Source organism: Arvicanthis niloticus, chromosome 17 (genome assembly GCF_011762505.2).
Source record: "Arvicanthis niloticus isolate mArvNil1 chromosome 17, mArvNil1.pat.X, whole genome shotgun sequence".
In the NCBI taxonomy this organism is placed as follows: domain Eukaryota; kingdom Metazoa; phylum Chordata; class Mammalia; order Rodentia; family Muridae; genus Arvicanthis; species Arvicanthis niloticus.
In genome coordinates, this window is record NC_047674.1 from 31,868,141 (window position 1) to 31,884,318 (window position 16,178).

The 16,178-nt window shown below is 49.7% G+C and overlaps 1 protein-coding gene across 1 annotated transcript in view; it reads right to left on the minus strand.

Moving 5' to 3' along the window:
• Window positions 1-904: 904 nt before the first annotated feature.
• The window catches only part of Hs6st1 (heparan sulfate 6-O-sulfotransferase 1), a 39,290-nt gene continuing 24,016 nt past the window's right edge, over window positions 905-16,178 (minus strand). Inside the window, exon 2 of the mRNA XM_034521610.2 lies at window positions 905-3,891. Within this exon, the coding sequence (XP_034377501.1) occupies window positions 3,183-3,891 (709 nt within the window). The 3' untranslated portion in view covers window positions 905-3,182. The remainder of the gene's footprint in view (window positions 3,892-16,178) is intronic.

A 16,178-nucleotide genomic window follows, 5' to 3' on the forward strand; every position in this document is an offset into this window, starting at 1 on the left:
AGAAGGCTACCACAAGCTTCCCCTCTACTTTGGAGCAAAACCGAGGCAAAATGAACCTTTTTTCTTTCTGCCAGGATTACTGACACATCACCACTCATGGTGGTGTAACTGAGTTGTGGAGCTAGCAACAGATGAGGAACTAACCTGGAGCTGATGGTCTCTAAGAACAGCCCTCACTCAACATGACATATTTTCTATTAACTCATAATTTCTTATAATGAAGGATAAGCCTAGTAGTTTTACTGAAACAGGGCTCTACAGAACTGACTTCAGACTTCCTGTCGGTCAAGGATGACCTTGAGCCGATCTTCCTGTCTCCAGCTCTTGAGTGCTGGGAACCAAACCTAGGCTTCTTGCATGCTAGACACTCTGCCAGTCAAGAGGCATGCCCAGAGACTTCTTTTCTCTTTGCCATCTGAAAAATTTCCAAGTTAAAAGCTAAGCAGAGACAGGGCAGTGGTGGCGCACGCCTTTAACCCCAGCACTTGGGAGGCAGAGGCAGGCGGATTTCTGAGTTTGAGGCCAGCCTGGTCTACAGAGTGAATTCCAGGACAGCCATGGCTACACAGAAAAACTCTGTCTTGAAAAACAAAACAAAACAAACAAACAAACAAACAAAAAGCTAAGCAGAGGGAGTCACTGGTCACAGAAGGCACGGTCACTGCTGTCAGTGACAGTCTCCTTTCACCTGGTGTCACCTGCACAAGTCTTATAAGTGATGTGGTTTATGAGTGTTTACTTACCCAGCACCTTACTTAGTGCCAAGTGGGGGTGGGGTGAGGTGGGGTGGGGTGGGGATTGGGTACCTGCACCCAAGCAGCCTTGCCATTACCCCTGCCTAAGTATGATGCAGGCAGCTGCCATGCTTGGAAAGACTATGTTACCACAGACCACAGCACACAACGACCTTTTCAGGGTTTATTCTTCCACTAATGTTCAGTCTCCATCTAGACAAAGACAATTAGAAGACAACCAGTTGCTTTTCTGTGATCAATTCCGTATGAATAACCAAAAGATTCCTCCTCAACACTTTTTTTTTTTAATAAGAAGCTATAAATAAATAAAGCTTTAAAGCTCCTGGGTTCAAGTGGACCAGTTCCAGTTCAGATGCATTGGCTGGACAGTTCTGTGGTCCCTTCCTCCCACTGTAGGAGGGGGTGTCTGCAGGGCTTCAGGGTGCCTCGGGACTGGGTTATTAGCTTGTTGTATTTGCATGGCCTTTCAGCCCCAGGGGACAGCCCTGTAGGCAGAGTCCTTGGAGCTGGAGGGGTGGGGAAGCACCCTGTTCTGAGATGCTGTGAGTACCAGGAAGCTGTGCCCCAAAGCCGGTAGCCTGAGCCTTAGGCAGGGGTGGATAGTTGAGGGACTGAGGATGCCTCAACCTGGCGCTGGCCTGAGATGGGAGGGAATATTTTTCAAATGCAGCAAAGATTGAGAAGAGACCCGTGCTTCCGTTTGAGTCAGGAATGGTGGGACATATGTTAAAACATACTCCAATATGTAGAGAACATCCTATGTTCAGGCTGTGTACAAAGGAGGTTGTGAAGGGGAGCGGTACGTGGACCTGGGGTACTTCCTGACAGAAGCAGCAGCAACCAGCATGACCTGTAAAAGATCCCAGGGTTCCCCCAAACACCTCAGGCTCCCCACAGATATATATTCACTCTTAACTGGGCTTCTAAACCAATTCCCCTCAGTGACCTTGACCCTCTAACTCACCTTGCTATCCATCTACTCAGAGTGATCAACCACCATAAAGGTGGCCCTAGACTGGGCTGGACAGTATGTGTCAGAACTCATATTACCTGTAGACCCTCACGGTCAAGTGCCTGGTACGAGTGTAGGCCTTATACCACAAACATGTGAAGGTCAAGCCACTGCTCTAGGGCAGCAGCAACACCCACCAACATCTGGAATATTGCTGTGCTACATATGGTCCCCACTCTTGTCTGTGGTGACCTGCTCCTCTTTAGCCTGAGTGTTGAGTGAGGCAGAAGCAGGGGTTGGGCCTTGTCCTGTCTCAGGGTCAGCTCACAACCCTTGGCTGCATGCATATGGACTCTGAAAAAGCCATGACGTTCCCCACTAAGGGCCTGCCAGGGCCTCTTAAAGAACATAAGGGACAGGGCAGTAGGCAAATGTTTAAAAAACCAAATATGCAACATGGCTTCTAGTCTGGTCCCTGGCGGGCTCATGGGGCTGTTGGAAATAGCTGGCTGGACTTTGTGAAGGGTAGGAAGATGTGGAGAGAGCCAGGGTGGGGAGGGTTATGCAGACAGACCTCAGAAAGGACACCCAGAGCTGTTTCTTTCAACCTTAGCTGAGAATGGGAAAGTCCCCATCCTGGCCATCCATTACCAACTCAGGTTGATGTGGCTCTGTATCCCAGCCAAAGGAAGCTTTTATGCACGGGACTGAAAGAGTTGCTGGTATGGTAGGAACATTGGCACACAAGCCCTTGTAGAAATGTTTCAGTGATGGGGGAGGGGCAGTGCATCAGAAAGCATAGGAATTGGTGAGGCAGAGGGATGTGTGTGTGTGTGTGTGTGTGTGTGTGTGTGTGTGTGTGTGGAAACTCTTGGTGTCCATCCCTTTCCTGCTTGAACCTGGTTCCCCCAAAGCCAGGATACACTGTGGATTCTGATCATGTCCCAGAGAGTGCAGCGGTCAGGTGCCAGACTTGAGTCTTCTCTGCCACAGCTGGGGCTGACCCTGACCTTGAAAGCAGCTTTGATAGGTGGGGGCTGGGGAGCACTCCAGGTCTGAGGAGTGCCTCAGAGATATACTTATATTCTCAAGGGAAAAGGCTCCCCAAGATTCTGGGTTATTAGGGGTCCCCAGAGGCCAAGGAGCTTCAACCAAGCTATTAGGAGCTAGTAACAGGTTCCTAGGGGGCTGGTCATTGGGCGCCAGTGCGTGCATAGTAGGTGTGGGAGTCTCAGCTGAGCAGACACGTTCCCTCGCCAGTCTTTTTCAAATCTTTGTCAGTTTTAGCTGTGACACAGGGGCCAGGAGAGCAGGGGGGTGGGGTGGGGGTGGGGCCGCATCTGCCCCAGAGGTCCTACCCTGCCCATCAAGGTCTAGGACATCCTACTAGCACCCGCTGCACCAGACAGGAAGAACTGTCGGCCCCATTTCTTTCCCTGTTAAATCTTGCCCAACACTCTCTGCCCCTGACACCACTACCACTTCTCAATGATATGGCTCATGTAGTCCTCGGTGGGCACGCGGCCTGGCTCTTCAGTGTCCTCCCGTGGCAGCGCTTCCTTGGAGCGATGCAGGAGGCGCTCTTCGCGATTGCGCAGGCGCTGCTCCCTGCGCTCCAGCTGTCTCTTGTACTGGTAACGCTGCTGAAAGAGGTCCTTGGCATAGTCGTACAGTTGCATGTCCAGGTCATTGAGCTCCTCGATGTGCCGGATAGTGTCCTCATCCACCTCCACACCGCCCGCCCGCGTGCTGTTGTACTGCATGAAGGGCCGGATGAACTTGAGGTTGAACGTCCGCTCAAATAGGTACTGCGTCTTGCGTTGGAACTCAGTGAGGCCGAAGAAGGCCATGCCGCGCAGGTTCTTCTTGGCGCTCTCCAGCAGCAGCTGGGCCCGCTTGCTCTCGGGGATGAAGGACAGGTTGTAGCAGCCCACCAGGCTGAGGTCAGCCAGCATGCGCACCTGCCGGTTGTTGGCCAGGTTGTAGGGGCAATCCATGAACTCCTGCAACGTGCAGCCCGACCAGTCTGTGCCCTCGTAGCAGGGCGGCAGCTCCTCTGGGGTTGGTGTGCGCCCGTCACACATGTGCAAAGAGGTCTTCCACGTGGCCCCACGCTGTACGTGTCGCCATTCACTCAGGTAGCGGGATACGGGGTCTCGCAGCAGGGTGATGTAGTAGAACTTTCTACAATGAGAACGGGGAAGACATCAGTACTGTTGGAAAGGGGACACAGCTGCGCCCTCTGTGGCGACTGTGGCTCTTTAGCAGGGACCCTTGGGCACATGACACCCAGCTGATTCCAGCTGCAGCACAAGCTCTTAGTTCTGCCATTCATTTCTGAGGAGAAAACCTTGGGTCTGAGGGACGGAAGCTGTCCAGGGCGTGCCTTACAAGTGGAACCACAGAATGGTGTCTTGTAGTGCCTGGCTTCTGTTCCCTCCTGCAGGGAAAACCAGGCTACTGAACTCCTTTTTATACAGAATGGCCTGAGTTACAGCACAGAAACATAGGTGAAGGAGGAATGACCCCAGTTTCTCCTCTGTGCGGCACAGACTCAGGACAATGGGGTGTCTCTCCTGAGCACATTCTAATGGCGGGTTTGGAGACATCAGGGCACTGTAGGCAGATGGGTAAAATATGGTGTTCCCTCCCTTCCCAGTCAATGAACAGAAGCATGCCCTCAGGTTTGCCTGGCTAAGGCCTTGTTGAATTTCTGACTTCTCCATCCCCCACTCCTATGTGGGCCCACCAGTAAGTACTCTGCTGATATATCTTAGTGGGAGGATGAAGAGGCCCCATCGTCCTGAAAGCCACAGAAGTGATAGTTCTGACAAAAGATATCTGGCCTTTTACTTTATGTAAAGACAGCAGAGGAAGCCCCCAGGGCAGCTCTTAACCCTCCAATGTCCTATCTGCTCTGGGCCTTGGAGCTCCTATGGGCCGGCTGACTCAGGCTGCATCTAGAAGATTCCCAGGATGGGCTGTTCAAGGAGGGGATTGGCAGTTTTTCTCAGTGGGTCAGATGGTAGCTGTACCCCTCAAAGGCTGGAGCAGAATAGGGCCCATCTGGTCTATGCCTGGGACATATAGACCTTGCCGACATGTTGTGTGGTGTCCTTTGACCTTCAGAAGCATTTTGTGTCCTTGATGCCCATACGTACTGAACAGATGGTAACTCTAGGGTCAGACATCTCCACAGGGCTGCCTTCCTCCTGGGGTGAGCTCTGTGCAGCTGAGAGCCAGCAGCCCCCACGTCTAAGTCCCCTCACCTCAAGAATCTGGCGTGCCCCATCTCACGGCTCATGGCACCCTGACTTCAGCAACGGGTCAGGTACTCTGAAAAGTCCCACCATACCATTTAAGGTCCTGTAAAGCACTATGCCTTCTTTCTGCATGGTCACCTGGCTTATTGAACAAACAGACTGGTCTCAGAGGCCGGGTTTTCCCACAGATACAAGAATAATGATTATCAAGTTTTCAGAAGTAAAAACTGGTGTTAGAGAGATGATTAGTGGTTAAAAAACATTTGCTGTTCTTCCAGAGGTCAAAGGTCAGCACTCAGTGCTTAGGTGGCTCACAACTGCCAACAACTCCAATTCCAGGAGATCTGAGGCACTTTTCTGGCTTTTTCAGTTACACACACACACACACACCAAAATAAATCTTAAAAGAAAACCCCAAGGTACGATATTTACTGATAGGTGTTTAAATCATTGATAATTGATATGTTGAAATCATTTATAATTTCATCGTAATGAGGTGGAGGCTAGAGCTGGTGTGTTCTGAGGGTGGAGGTGACAGGACATCATCCCAAAGGATGGACTTAGGGCATTATTTCTCACAGACACACAAGTTCTTATGTGTCCCAAACACTTCAGGAAAGACAACCGAGGGCAAGAGCGGTGGCTCAGTGGTTAGGAATACTTGCTGCTCTTGCAGAAGACTCTACCAGTTCTCAGCACCCATGTCCTGGCTCACAAACACCTATAACTCTAGCTCCATGTGCTCTGACACCCTCTTCCGGCATTACTGGGCACCCACACATAAATACAATCTTTCTGACGAAAGCAGACAGGGGCTGGAGAGATGCCTCAGTGGTTATGAACATGCATTGCTCTTCCAGAACACTGGGACTTTGTTCCCAGAATCCACACCAGGTGGAGACTTCTTGGGACAGCACCTCTGCAGCTGAGGACCGCAAGTGATGTCTCCAGGACACGTCCCACTTCTTATCTGCTTGGAATTCTGGAAAAGTTGGTCTGTTTCAGCCAGTCTAGGTAATTCTAGGGTCATGGAGTATATGTGTGTGTGTGTGTGTGGGTCGAGGAGAGGGCAAGGAGACTGTATGACTGTTCCTCTCTTCCCTTGTAGCCCCGCCCACACCATGCTGGGTGGAACCATCATTGCAAAGTACATTCAGTGTCCATGTCAACTAGAGAGATGGGGAATCTGGGCAAAGGGGTGGGGGAGCTGAGGGTGGCCCAGGGCTCCTATTTCACCTCCTCCTGCCCCCACATTGCCACCTGGTGCCTGGTGGGTGATAGCTGATGGTGGGCTGATTAATGAGCTGACTTAGAAAATATTAAGGATGCAGAACCAGGAGCCTCTGCCTCTGATCTGAGACAACTGAGCTAACCCAGCCTGCTGACTTCTGCTTGTGGGAACCTGCTTGTTCCATCCTCTTTTCTGGAAGAGGTATATGTCTGCTCTTCTCTGATGAGCAGTGACCGCCACCCATACCCACGGAGACAGCAAGTTCTTCGAAGTAGAAACCTGTAAGTCTCAGCTTCTGTAAACTCACTTAGCTCTGGAGGGAATAAAAAACCACCTCTGGGAAAATCATGAAGGATCACTCTGAAATGGTCACCTAGATAAGAACCGACAAGGCCCATCTCTGTTTAAGCTATAAAATACTTCTGATCAAGGCTGGGTCTCTTGACCCAACACCAAGAGGCATGCTAGTTAGGGTTTCTGCCCTTTATAACGAAAAAGAAAGAATTTCTTACCGGGAAAGGTTGAGCTCCCTTAATAGAGTCTGGGGTCAGATCCATTGTATGAAGGCTATTTATTCTCCAACCTCTTCAGAAATACTTAGTGATGGACATGAAATGGCAGTACCTGGTTTTTCTGAAGTAGCTATGCTAATACCTGCCCATAGACAAGTTGTCAAGGACTCAGGAACACTGGCGTCTAATACTTCTAAATTCTCTATCCTGGACAGGTGTGAACAAGAATACAGAGATGCCAGCCCTGATTGGGGGTGGGGGTGGGGGTCCCTAGGGTTGTGGGCAGTGCTTCCAAATAGGATAGGGCTGAGAGTCTTCTTAGCAGACTGACAGCATATGGTTTTGATGTCAGAAGGGTCACTGGTGGAGGCCAGAGGCCAAGGCAAGGCCAGACCACATAGTGTCTTCCTAGTTTGTAGGAAACCCAGGAGGGCTTGGCAGGTGGCTCAGTGAGTGAACTGCTTGCTGTAACAATCACAAGGATTCCAGTCTAGGTCCTAGCACCTGCATAAAGGCTGAACATGGCGGCACACACGATAATCCCAGCATTATAGGGGAATGGGAGGGGGACAGGTAGATCCCGGGGCTTGTGAGACAGCCAGTCTAGCTGGTTCAGTGAGAGGCCCTATCTCAGAACATGAGCTGGACTGTGATAGAGGAAGACATTTTGGTGTCCAGCGCTGGTCTCCATATGTACCCACCCAGGTGAGAACACCTGAAGACCTGCACACACTCTGGAGTGGCTGGAGAGGGACCAAGAAAGAGGTGAGAAAGAAGAGGCTGAGTCAAGAATAAGTAAACAGGAGGATAAAACTCACAGGCAAAGCAGACCTCAGAGGACTCTCTAGTACTGGGTAACTCTGGTCCTGCAGACCACAGCACCCTATCGGCTCAGGCATCTCTATATCTCTCACTTAGATTAAAAAAAATTATTTATTTAATGTGTATGAGTACACTATAGCTGTCTTCAGACACAGCAGAAGAGGGCATCAGATCCCATTACAGATGGTTGTGAGCCACCATATGCTTGCTGGGAATTGAACTCAGGACCTCTGGAAGAACAGTCAGTGCTCTTAACTGCTGAGCCATCTCTCCAACCCTCACATAGATTTTTTTAAAGACTGAGTCTTACTGTAAGTAGCCTTACTTACTTAAGTAGCCTGGCTGGCCTGGAACTCATTTATATTCACCAAACTGGCCTCCAACTCACAGAAATCTGCCTGACCACCAAATACTGGGTTCATGGAATGCACTCTCAGACCTGGCTTACTTAATTATCTAGTTATAGCTGGCTTAATAATCTTTTTTGAGATATTCAGTTATTTTAGTGTGTGTGTGTGTGTGTGTGTGTGTGTGTATGTGTGTGTATGTGTGTGTATGTGTGTGTGTACACACTGATTTGGTGGGTCTCCCAATCATGTGCCATTAGGGCAAGGAAGGCACTGTCTTTTGCAGCCTCTTTAGTAAGTTAAAATCACAGGAGGGGGCAGGCAAGATGGCTTAGTGGGTAAAGACATTTGCTGCCACGCCCGATGACTGGAGTTGGAATCCCAGGAACCCCACAAGTTGATTGATCTCTGACCTCTCCATTCCTTGCTGGCTTCTTGAAGGCCAAGCCTCCCTGTAAGACCAACCAGAGGTGCAATGGTCAAGATTTCCCATGGGTCCTAGAATTCAAAACCCCGAGACAAAGGCAGTTTTGTATTGTTTTGTTTTAAACCAGCACCAGATCAGCTGTGGCACCCTGATCAGAAGAGAGGATGCTGCTACCCACAACGAGATGATGCAACTTAGGGCTTTTAATATATATATTTAAATATAGGGTCTCACTGTGTAGCCAAGGCTGGCCGTCAAGTCTCAGCAGTCCTCCTGCCTCAGCTTCTTGAGTGTTGGGATTCTAGGCATGTACTTCCTTCCAGGCCTGGTATGATTCAGTTCTTAAACAAATAATATAGCACCCATCTACTTGAGTGAGCAGGTTCCCAGGGGACCTCGCAGTGCCTCCTGACACTGTATGCAGGGCCAAGCATCCTCCTTGGTGCCAGTGGCGCACGCAGCCCATCAAGTTTGAGTTGCTGTTAGTAGCTGTGTATATGTTTTCCTCTCTAAATGCTGCATAGAAAATTCTGGTCTAAGGCCACCCCTCTGCTAATACCCAAAGAAAAGCAGTGGCTATTTCTGTTGAGTCACTGAGTCCGTTTCCAAAAATAGCCAGGTTCAGGTCCAGGCCTCATGACATCAGGGGTCAGGTGCTGTGTAGGCAGAGGAGTAGGCAGACCCTGCTCACAGCTTTCCTTGGAGCTCCTCCCCTGAGCTCCCTTCCTTTCTTGGGCTGGGGTGAGGGTAGCTAAGCCCTAGATGGCCCTCTGCAATCTGCTAATGCAGCTAGCTGAAGAAACAGAAAGTGAATACCTAGACTTGTGAGTAACTAGGCCAGCGTCAATCACTTGGACCCTTGAAGAGCTCCAGCCTAAGCTGACTTCTTATAGACAGCACAAAAGACAATGGAGATAGAGAAGTTATGCTTGTATATACCCTTAAGATGATAGCATCGGAGGGAGAAGAAGCCCAGGAGGTGATTTGCAGCTTAAGTATGGTTGGGTGACTAAGCCTGGCCATCACAATGTCCCTGGAGACATTCTTCTTTGTCCTCTTCTCTGGCTGGCTGGAGGGTGGATGTGACTGGTGAGGGAGTATCTGCAGTCAACCTGGACCCTAAGCAGAAGTCCCACTTTCTGGCCAAGTAAAGGCAGGAGGAAGAACATGGGTCTCTGGTGTCTCCATGGCTGTACTCTTACTGTGGCCAGCCTGTGTCTGGCTCCTTTTCAAAGGGAGGGACATAAGCTTCTACCCTGTTTTTGTCTCTGACCCAGTTGACCTGCTCAGGCCCATACACTGAGGACCTTATATAATGTGCCTCTCTGCAAGGAAGTTCCTATGGTGACAGAATGGTCATAGACACCCCCAGGTGTGGTATATGTCTTGGTGGCCCAACAGTTACTATGCAACTATACTGTTAGGAGATTTACTATAAGTTCAGAAGCAGGAGAGGCCCCCAGAGGAGGTGGCTTCTGGTCCAGGTCTCTAGAGTAAAGTGGTGGCCTTCAGTGGCTACATTCACAACCAGAACTGTTCAAGGGCTGACAGGTATCCTGATCCTCATTCATGTGACCAGTCAGCAGGGTGGACTCCTGGCTGGGGTGCAGATGCTGGTGTCTGTGTCAAGAGGCCTCTAACCTTCTTAATAAAGTCCTGGGGATACCTTGCCTGCTCCCTGGACTCAGAGGCAACCTCTACTGCAGAAGCAGCTCTCTTACTGCATGCCCTAAGGCTCTGGGAAACATACACATGGAAATGGGAAATCAGACATGCTGGTAAGAACCCCACTTCCTAGGCGACAACTGGCAGGGTATGGAGGTTCCTTACCTACAGAAAACCTGGCCCACATCAAGCTGAACATGGGCTGAGATCTGCCCTGTGCTCACCCCCGAGACAGCCTAGCAACATCACACGGAGGACTGGTCTCTCTCAGCCAGCCAAGTCCACAGCAATCCTTCTTGCTCTGCCCTGGCCTTCCTGTCAAGAGGCAGGTTGCCTGGCTTGGACCTTCCCCCAGACTTCTATGGTGAAGCCTGCATCTGAGTGGATTGGAGGGCTCAGGCATGCTTTGGGGCTGGCTTGGCTTTCTCTGTAGGGTGAGTGAGGGCAGAGTACTCATTCCTGCCCTAATATTAAAGACTCTTTATATCTGTTGTCCCTGACCCCTACAGCTCTGACTGGGAAATGGGCAGACAGCAGAGCAAGAGGTCCCAGGGTTAACCTGATAAGAAGGACCTACATGTGACAATAACGATGGATGGGTAGGATGGTCACTCAGTCCCCAGGTTTGCAGCTGTTACACAGGCTGACAGAAAATATCTACTTAGGCCTATGAAGATTTGGTGGAGTGGCATCTATTAAAGAACACTACTGGGATGGGGAATAGGAGTTGGGGGTTGGGGGATGGGGGATAGGGAAACACATAATGGAACACATGATCTTATCCCAGTGAGATGGGAGGCGGAGACAGGTGAGCCCTTGAAGAAGTTCACTGACAGCTGGCTACCCTAGAAGGACCAGGTGTGGCTGAGTAGTTTCAAAACACTAAACTATTTAAAACAACCAAAGTGAGAAAGTGCATCCTTGCTCGGCGGGCGAGCCGTAGGAAGCCCTGATGCCCCTCCCTGCTGGCAGCACCTAGTGGCTTAGTGGGAGTGTGAACATCTTTGCTCACTTTATAAATGAGGCTGGCTGCTTTACCAAGAGACCTTACTGCCAAAGAGCCACACCCACAGAGAAACTGAGCTATTGGGTGGGTATCATCTATCTGGACCGCATGCACGAAGGTCCCCAAAGTCCCTCTTCTCCCTAGGACAAGGCAGGGAGTCGTGGTCCCACCCTCAGGAAGTGCAAGATATTTCAACGTTCCTAGAGCCCTGCATGAGGCTCAGACAAAGCCCAGGAGAGTTCAGGGCTGCCCCCGGCCCACCTTGTGTGCTGAATGGGCATGCCAAGGCACAGGTGATGACCCTTTCCCACAGCACACTTCCTGGTTACCCGCTGAAACAACCCCCAACCCTTTACCATGAGCTAACCATACCAAGCTCACTACTGGAGTTGAGAGGACTGGGATACTAGGCCCATGAATAGTTTAACCTGGTTGGCATCAGTATGGTTGGTAGTGGCTCAAGGGAGGTTCTGGGAGAGCCCTGCCCAGGGAGAGGTTGTAGGGGGAGGCCCTATCAATGCCTTCAAATAGGACAGACCATAAAGTCAGATCTGTGAGAGCTACTAGCTCTTTTGAGGGAAGAGAGGATGAGTGGCTGGGTTTAGGGGCTCTTGCCCACCATGACACCCTAAACAGGGTTGCATCCTCCAACATATAGGCGGGGCCTTGTCCTGGCATCTGTCTGAGGCATCTAGGCAGAGCTCTAGTGAATGGGACTCTCTAGTGAGAAGAGAGGCTGCCTGGGACCTCATGCCAGGGAAGAGGGAAGTAGGAGAGGCCTGCTGTAACTCATTCATATTTCACGCCCACCTGCCTGGTACTTTCTGGCTCCTGATGCCGGGCAGGCAAGATGTGGCTTCTGCCTGAATGCATGCATGCACTCATACTTTGAGGTCAAGAGAAGGTGACAGAACTCTGTTTCTTTGCTGGGTGTGTGCAGGAAGGAGGTGGGCTTGGGCCTGCTCACTCAGTCTGAGACCTGCTGCCTCCAGAGCTGGGTTTCTCCCTGTTGGAGCTGAGAGCTGGGGATGGGGGAGGAAGGGCAACTGGCTCCTTTGGCCTCCAAGCCTCTGTGAGGGTGGGTGCTTGGAGCTCATACTGTTCTTTCTCACATCTTCATTGTCTGGAACTGGCTTCTACCCTCCTCCCCCATGAATACCAGGCCAAAGAGGGGAAATAGAGCCTTTTGAGGAGTGCTGGGCTCTGCCAGTGTGTGCAGTACATGTACTTGGCTGGGCCGAGGCACCCATAACCAGTCTCCATCTGCTCCAGCCACTGATCAGGCTGTGCCCAGCTCTGGTTATCTGTGCCAGGAATGTTGCTACCTCTACACAGCCATAACCACACAAAACAACATGCAGTGTGCCACAGCTTGACAGGAACATCCCTGCCAGGATTGGAAGTGCACAGAGCTTCCAAGCCAGAGCCAATGACATACTGTACCTAGAGATTACATGGCAGTTGGAAGGCATAGGCTAGGGCCTCTATCTAGTGCCCTGGGTAGATTTTTCTTTGCTTTCCTTGTATTTTTTCCTTTTCATTTCCATTAAAAAAAAAAAATAACCAAAGAAACAACAAAAAATGTATACAATCTAAAGTGACTCCAGAAAGTTGTCCTCTGACACACACACACACACACACACACACACACACACACACACAAATATCACCACTACCAAAGATAACATACCTACAATCAATTAAACATACAAAACAGATACTATGTCCAAAGTCAGTAGGCTACTCTGTATCTTTCTGTATCTCTGTATAGCCTTTCTGGGGTTAGGAAGTCCAGAAAGGGTCTACAGACCAAGTAGGGTGCTCTGGGACACCTTCTAGGCCCAACATGTTGAACTAAAAAAGATGGTGGCCGGCTCTTTTCGACACTACTGAGGAACAGCTTACCTGTAGTTCTCTTACAGGTAGCCACCACAAGCAGTTTCTCCTCTAAGGGAGGCTGCCATCTATGTACCACACCCCACCCACCTCATAGTAGATGACTTCCCCACCCCCCAAAGAAATCAGCCGACAGCCATTCTAGAAAGAACTACTTTGTGACCAACTCAGCTGCCATAGCCCAATTTCTATAAGCCTGTGGCCCTGTTGACCCAGCTTCATTCACAGGGAAGGTGTTGGCAATTTTTGGTTGATATAATGGGAAAGCTGTCACCTATAAGGACCCCAGGGCCCTGGGGACTACTGAGCTTTCTAGTGTCAGAGATCTTTCTCCACCACACCTGACACTTTGGCTCCCCTGTGACTGCTCTTCTCGATACTTCCAAGGGAGTGGGGAGCCTGCTGGGTGCTTGCTGGCCCTTCTCCTGGTCGATATTAGAAGCCCCTGTGTATTGGTAAACTGAGGCTCCCAGGGGATCTGACTTCCTAGGCTACATGTGCTCTGTCTATCACTGACTGTTTTCACAAGGCACCCGGTGGGAACTAGGTGTGCCGCAGTCAGCATCGGGACAAAGGTCTCCCACTTGCCACAGGCTCTGCACTGATGAGCTGTGTGGTTGGAACAGGGTCCCCACAGAACACCCCTGACATGTTTCTTACTTGTGAAATACAGATACGACCTCCTCTGAGGTCCATAATATGGCACCCAGCAAGTGGAGGAGACCAGCTGGACTCAGCCAGCCAGCATGGGAGGAAGGAGAAGCAGCTGAAATACACTTACCTGTTCTCACCAATCACCAATCGAGGCAGATGTATCAGAACATGCAAGAGAAAGAAAAAACTTTGGTCAAATATTTTGTAGAAAATGTCCAGATCTAAGATCATGGATAGACCTGAAATCTCAAAAATAAAATCGGAGCTAGACTGTGCAGATGGCTCAGTTGGTAAAGTTCCTGTCTTGCAAGCATGAGAATGTGAGTTCAATTCCCCAGAACCCACAACACAAAAGCCAGGTTGTGGGACTGGCGGACAGCTCAGAGGGTAAGAACATTTGCAGTGTCTTAGGAGCGAAGTTTGACTCCTCGGTACCCACATAAATAGCCAGGTAGACTGTCATTGCAGTATTGAAGAGACAGGCAGAGCTTGAGAGCTTGCTGGCTAGTCCGCTTAGACTAAACTGGATATCCAGTTCAATGAGAGACCTTGTCTCAAGGCAGTAAAGCCAAGAGCAACAAAAGAAGATACCAATATCCTGTTCTTGCCTCCACATGTGCATGCATGCATGCATGGACTCCTGCATACTTACACACAGCATAGTAGCATAATCTCAGCACTGGGGAGGCAGAGACCGGTCACTGGAGTCTTAGGGAGCTCGGGCCAGCTAGCCTAGCCTACCTGATGAATTCAAGGCAAGTAAGAGACCCTGTCTCAAAAATCAAGGTGGAGGGTATCTGAGAGATAACATGGTTGTCTTCTGGCCTTCTCCACATGCACATATGCAACCACATGCACGTGCACACCCGTGCCTGCCCCTAACTCCCATATCAAAGTAACTGAAAATCTTCCTACAAGCTACAGATGTGGTGGCGCATGTCTGTAATCCTGGCACTTGGGAGGTTGAAGCAGGAGAATCTCTAGTTTGAGGCCAGCCTGGGCTATAGAGAGAAGAATCTACTTCAGAATAAAATTTCCTAAACGTCTTAGCGTACATACCAAGGAACAGGTGTGGCTGGCTTTTACCTAAAGCAAACACATATATACATATAAACAGATGTGCACACCCATATAAGTACACTTATATCTACAAGTTCACGTGTCTATCTGGAAATTGAGTGAGTTTTCCATACATGAGCACAAATAAGACAAAATACCGATGGTTCAGTGAGGGCTCATTATTATTTCGGCAGTGAAGATCTGATTTTGTGTGTGCACGTGTGTGTAGAGAGCACAGGTCAAAAACGGGTGTCTTTCTCTCTCTCCTTTATGTTTTGAGACAGGGTATTTCACTGAACCTGGAGCTCACCAATGCAGTTAGACTAGCTGGCCAATAAGCCCCAGGGGTCCTTCTACCTCTGTGCTCCCTGTGCTGGGACTGAGGCCTATGCTACCATGCCCAGCTTTTCATGTGGATGCTGTACTGGCTGGTTTTGTGTGTCAACTTGACACAAGCTGGAGTTATCACAGAGAAAGGAGCCTCCCTTGAGGAAATGCCTCCAGGGGATCCAGCTGTAAGACATTTTCTCAATTAGTGATCAAGGGTGGGAGGGTCCATTGTGGGTGGTGCCATCCCTGGGCTGGTAGTCTTGGGTTCTATAAGAAAGCAAGCTGAGCAAGTCAGGGGAAGCAAGCCAGTAAGCAGCACCCTTTATGGCCTCTGCATCAGCTCCTGCCTCCAAGTTCCTGCCCTGTGTGAGTTCCTTTGGTGATGAACAGCAATGTGGAAGTGTAAGCTGAATAAACCCTTTCCTCCCCAACTTGCTTCCTGGTCATGATTTTTTTTTTTCTTTTGTGTAGGAATACAAACCCTGACTAAGACAGATTCCGAGGGCCAGAACCCTCTCACACAGGCCCTGAGGCTGTATTGTAAGCACTGTACCTATTAAACCATCCTTTCTGATTTGGTATTTTTCCAAATAAGAAAAATGTGGGGGAAACATTCCTACAAAAATGCCAACTTATTTCTACTGACATAAAAGAATAGATTAAAAGAATAGGTTATCCAACGTTTAGGTGTTGTCTCCTGGACAGGAAAGGAGATGCCAACGCTTTTTGGGGCATATTACGAAGCCAACAGAAGTGTAATGTTAAAACTCAGACAGACCAAGAGAAGACACCACAGTCAATTTCATCACAGTCAACCGATCCACTCATCTCCAAGAGAACATGTTGATACTGTAGTGTGGCCAGGGTCAGGTTCTGACTGGCACATTGGTTACTTTTTTGTTGCTGTGCTAAATACCTAACAAAAGCAACTTAAAAGGAAGGAGGCTTTACTCAGGCTAACAGTCTGAAGGCCCAGTCCATCACAGCGATGAAGGCAGGGCAGGAAGAGTGTGAGGCAGCAGCCCACATCACACCCACAGTCAGGGAGCAGAGATGGATACTGCTCAGCCCCCTTTGCTCTGTCCGTCATTCTAGGACCTGGGCCTACTGGATGGTACCAACCAGAAGGAGCACGTGTCTTTCCTACCTTTGGGGGAGTGTCAATCTAGACACTCCCCCAAAGACAAGCACAACGGCTTGTTTCCATGGAGATTCTAAACCAACAACTTGACAATAAGATTAAGTATCACACCAGGCTC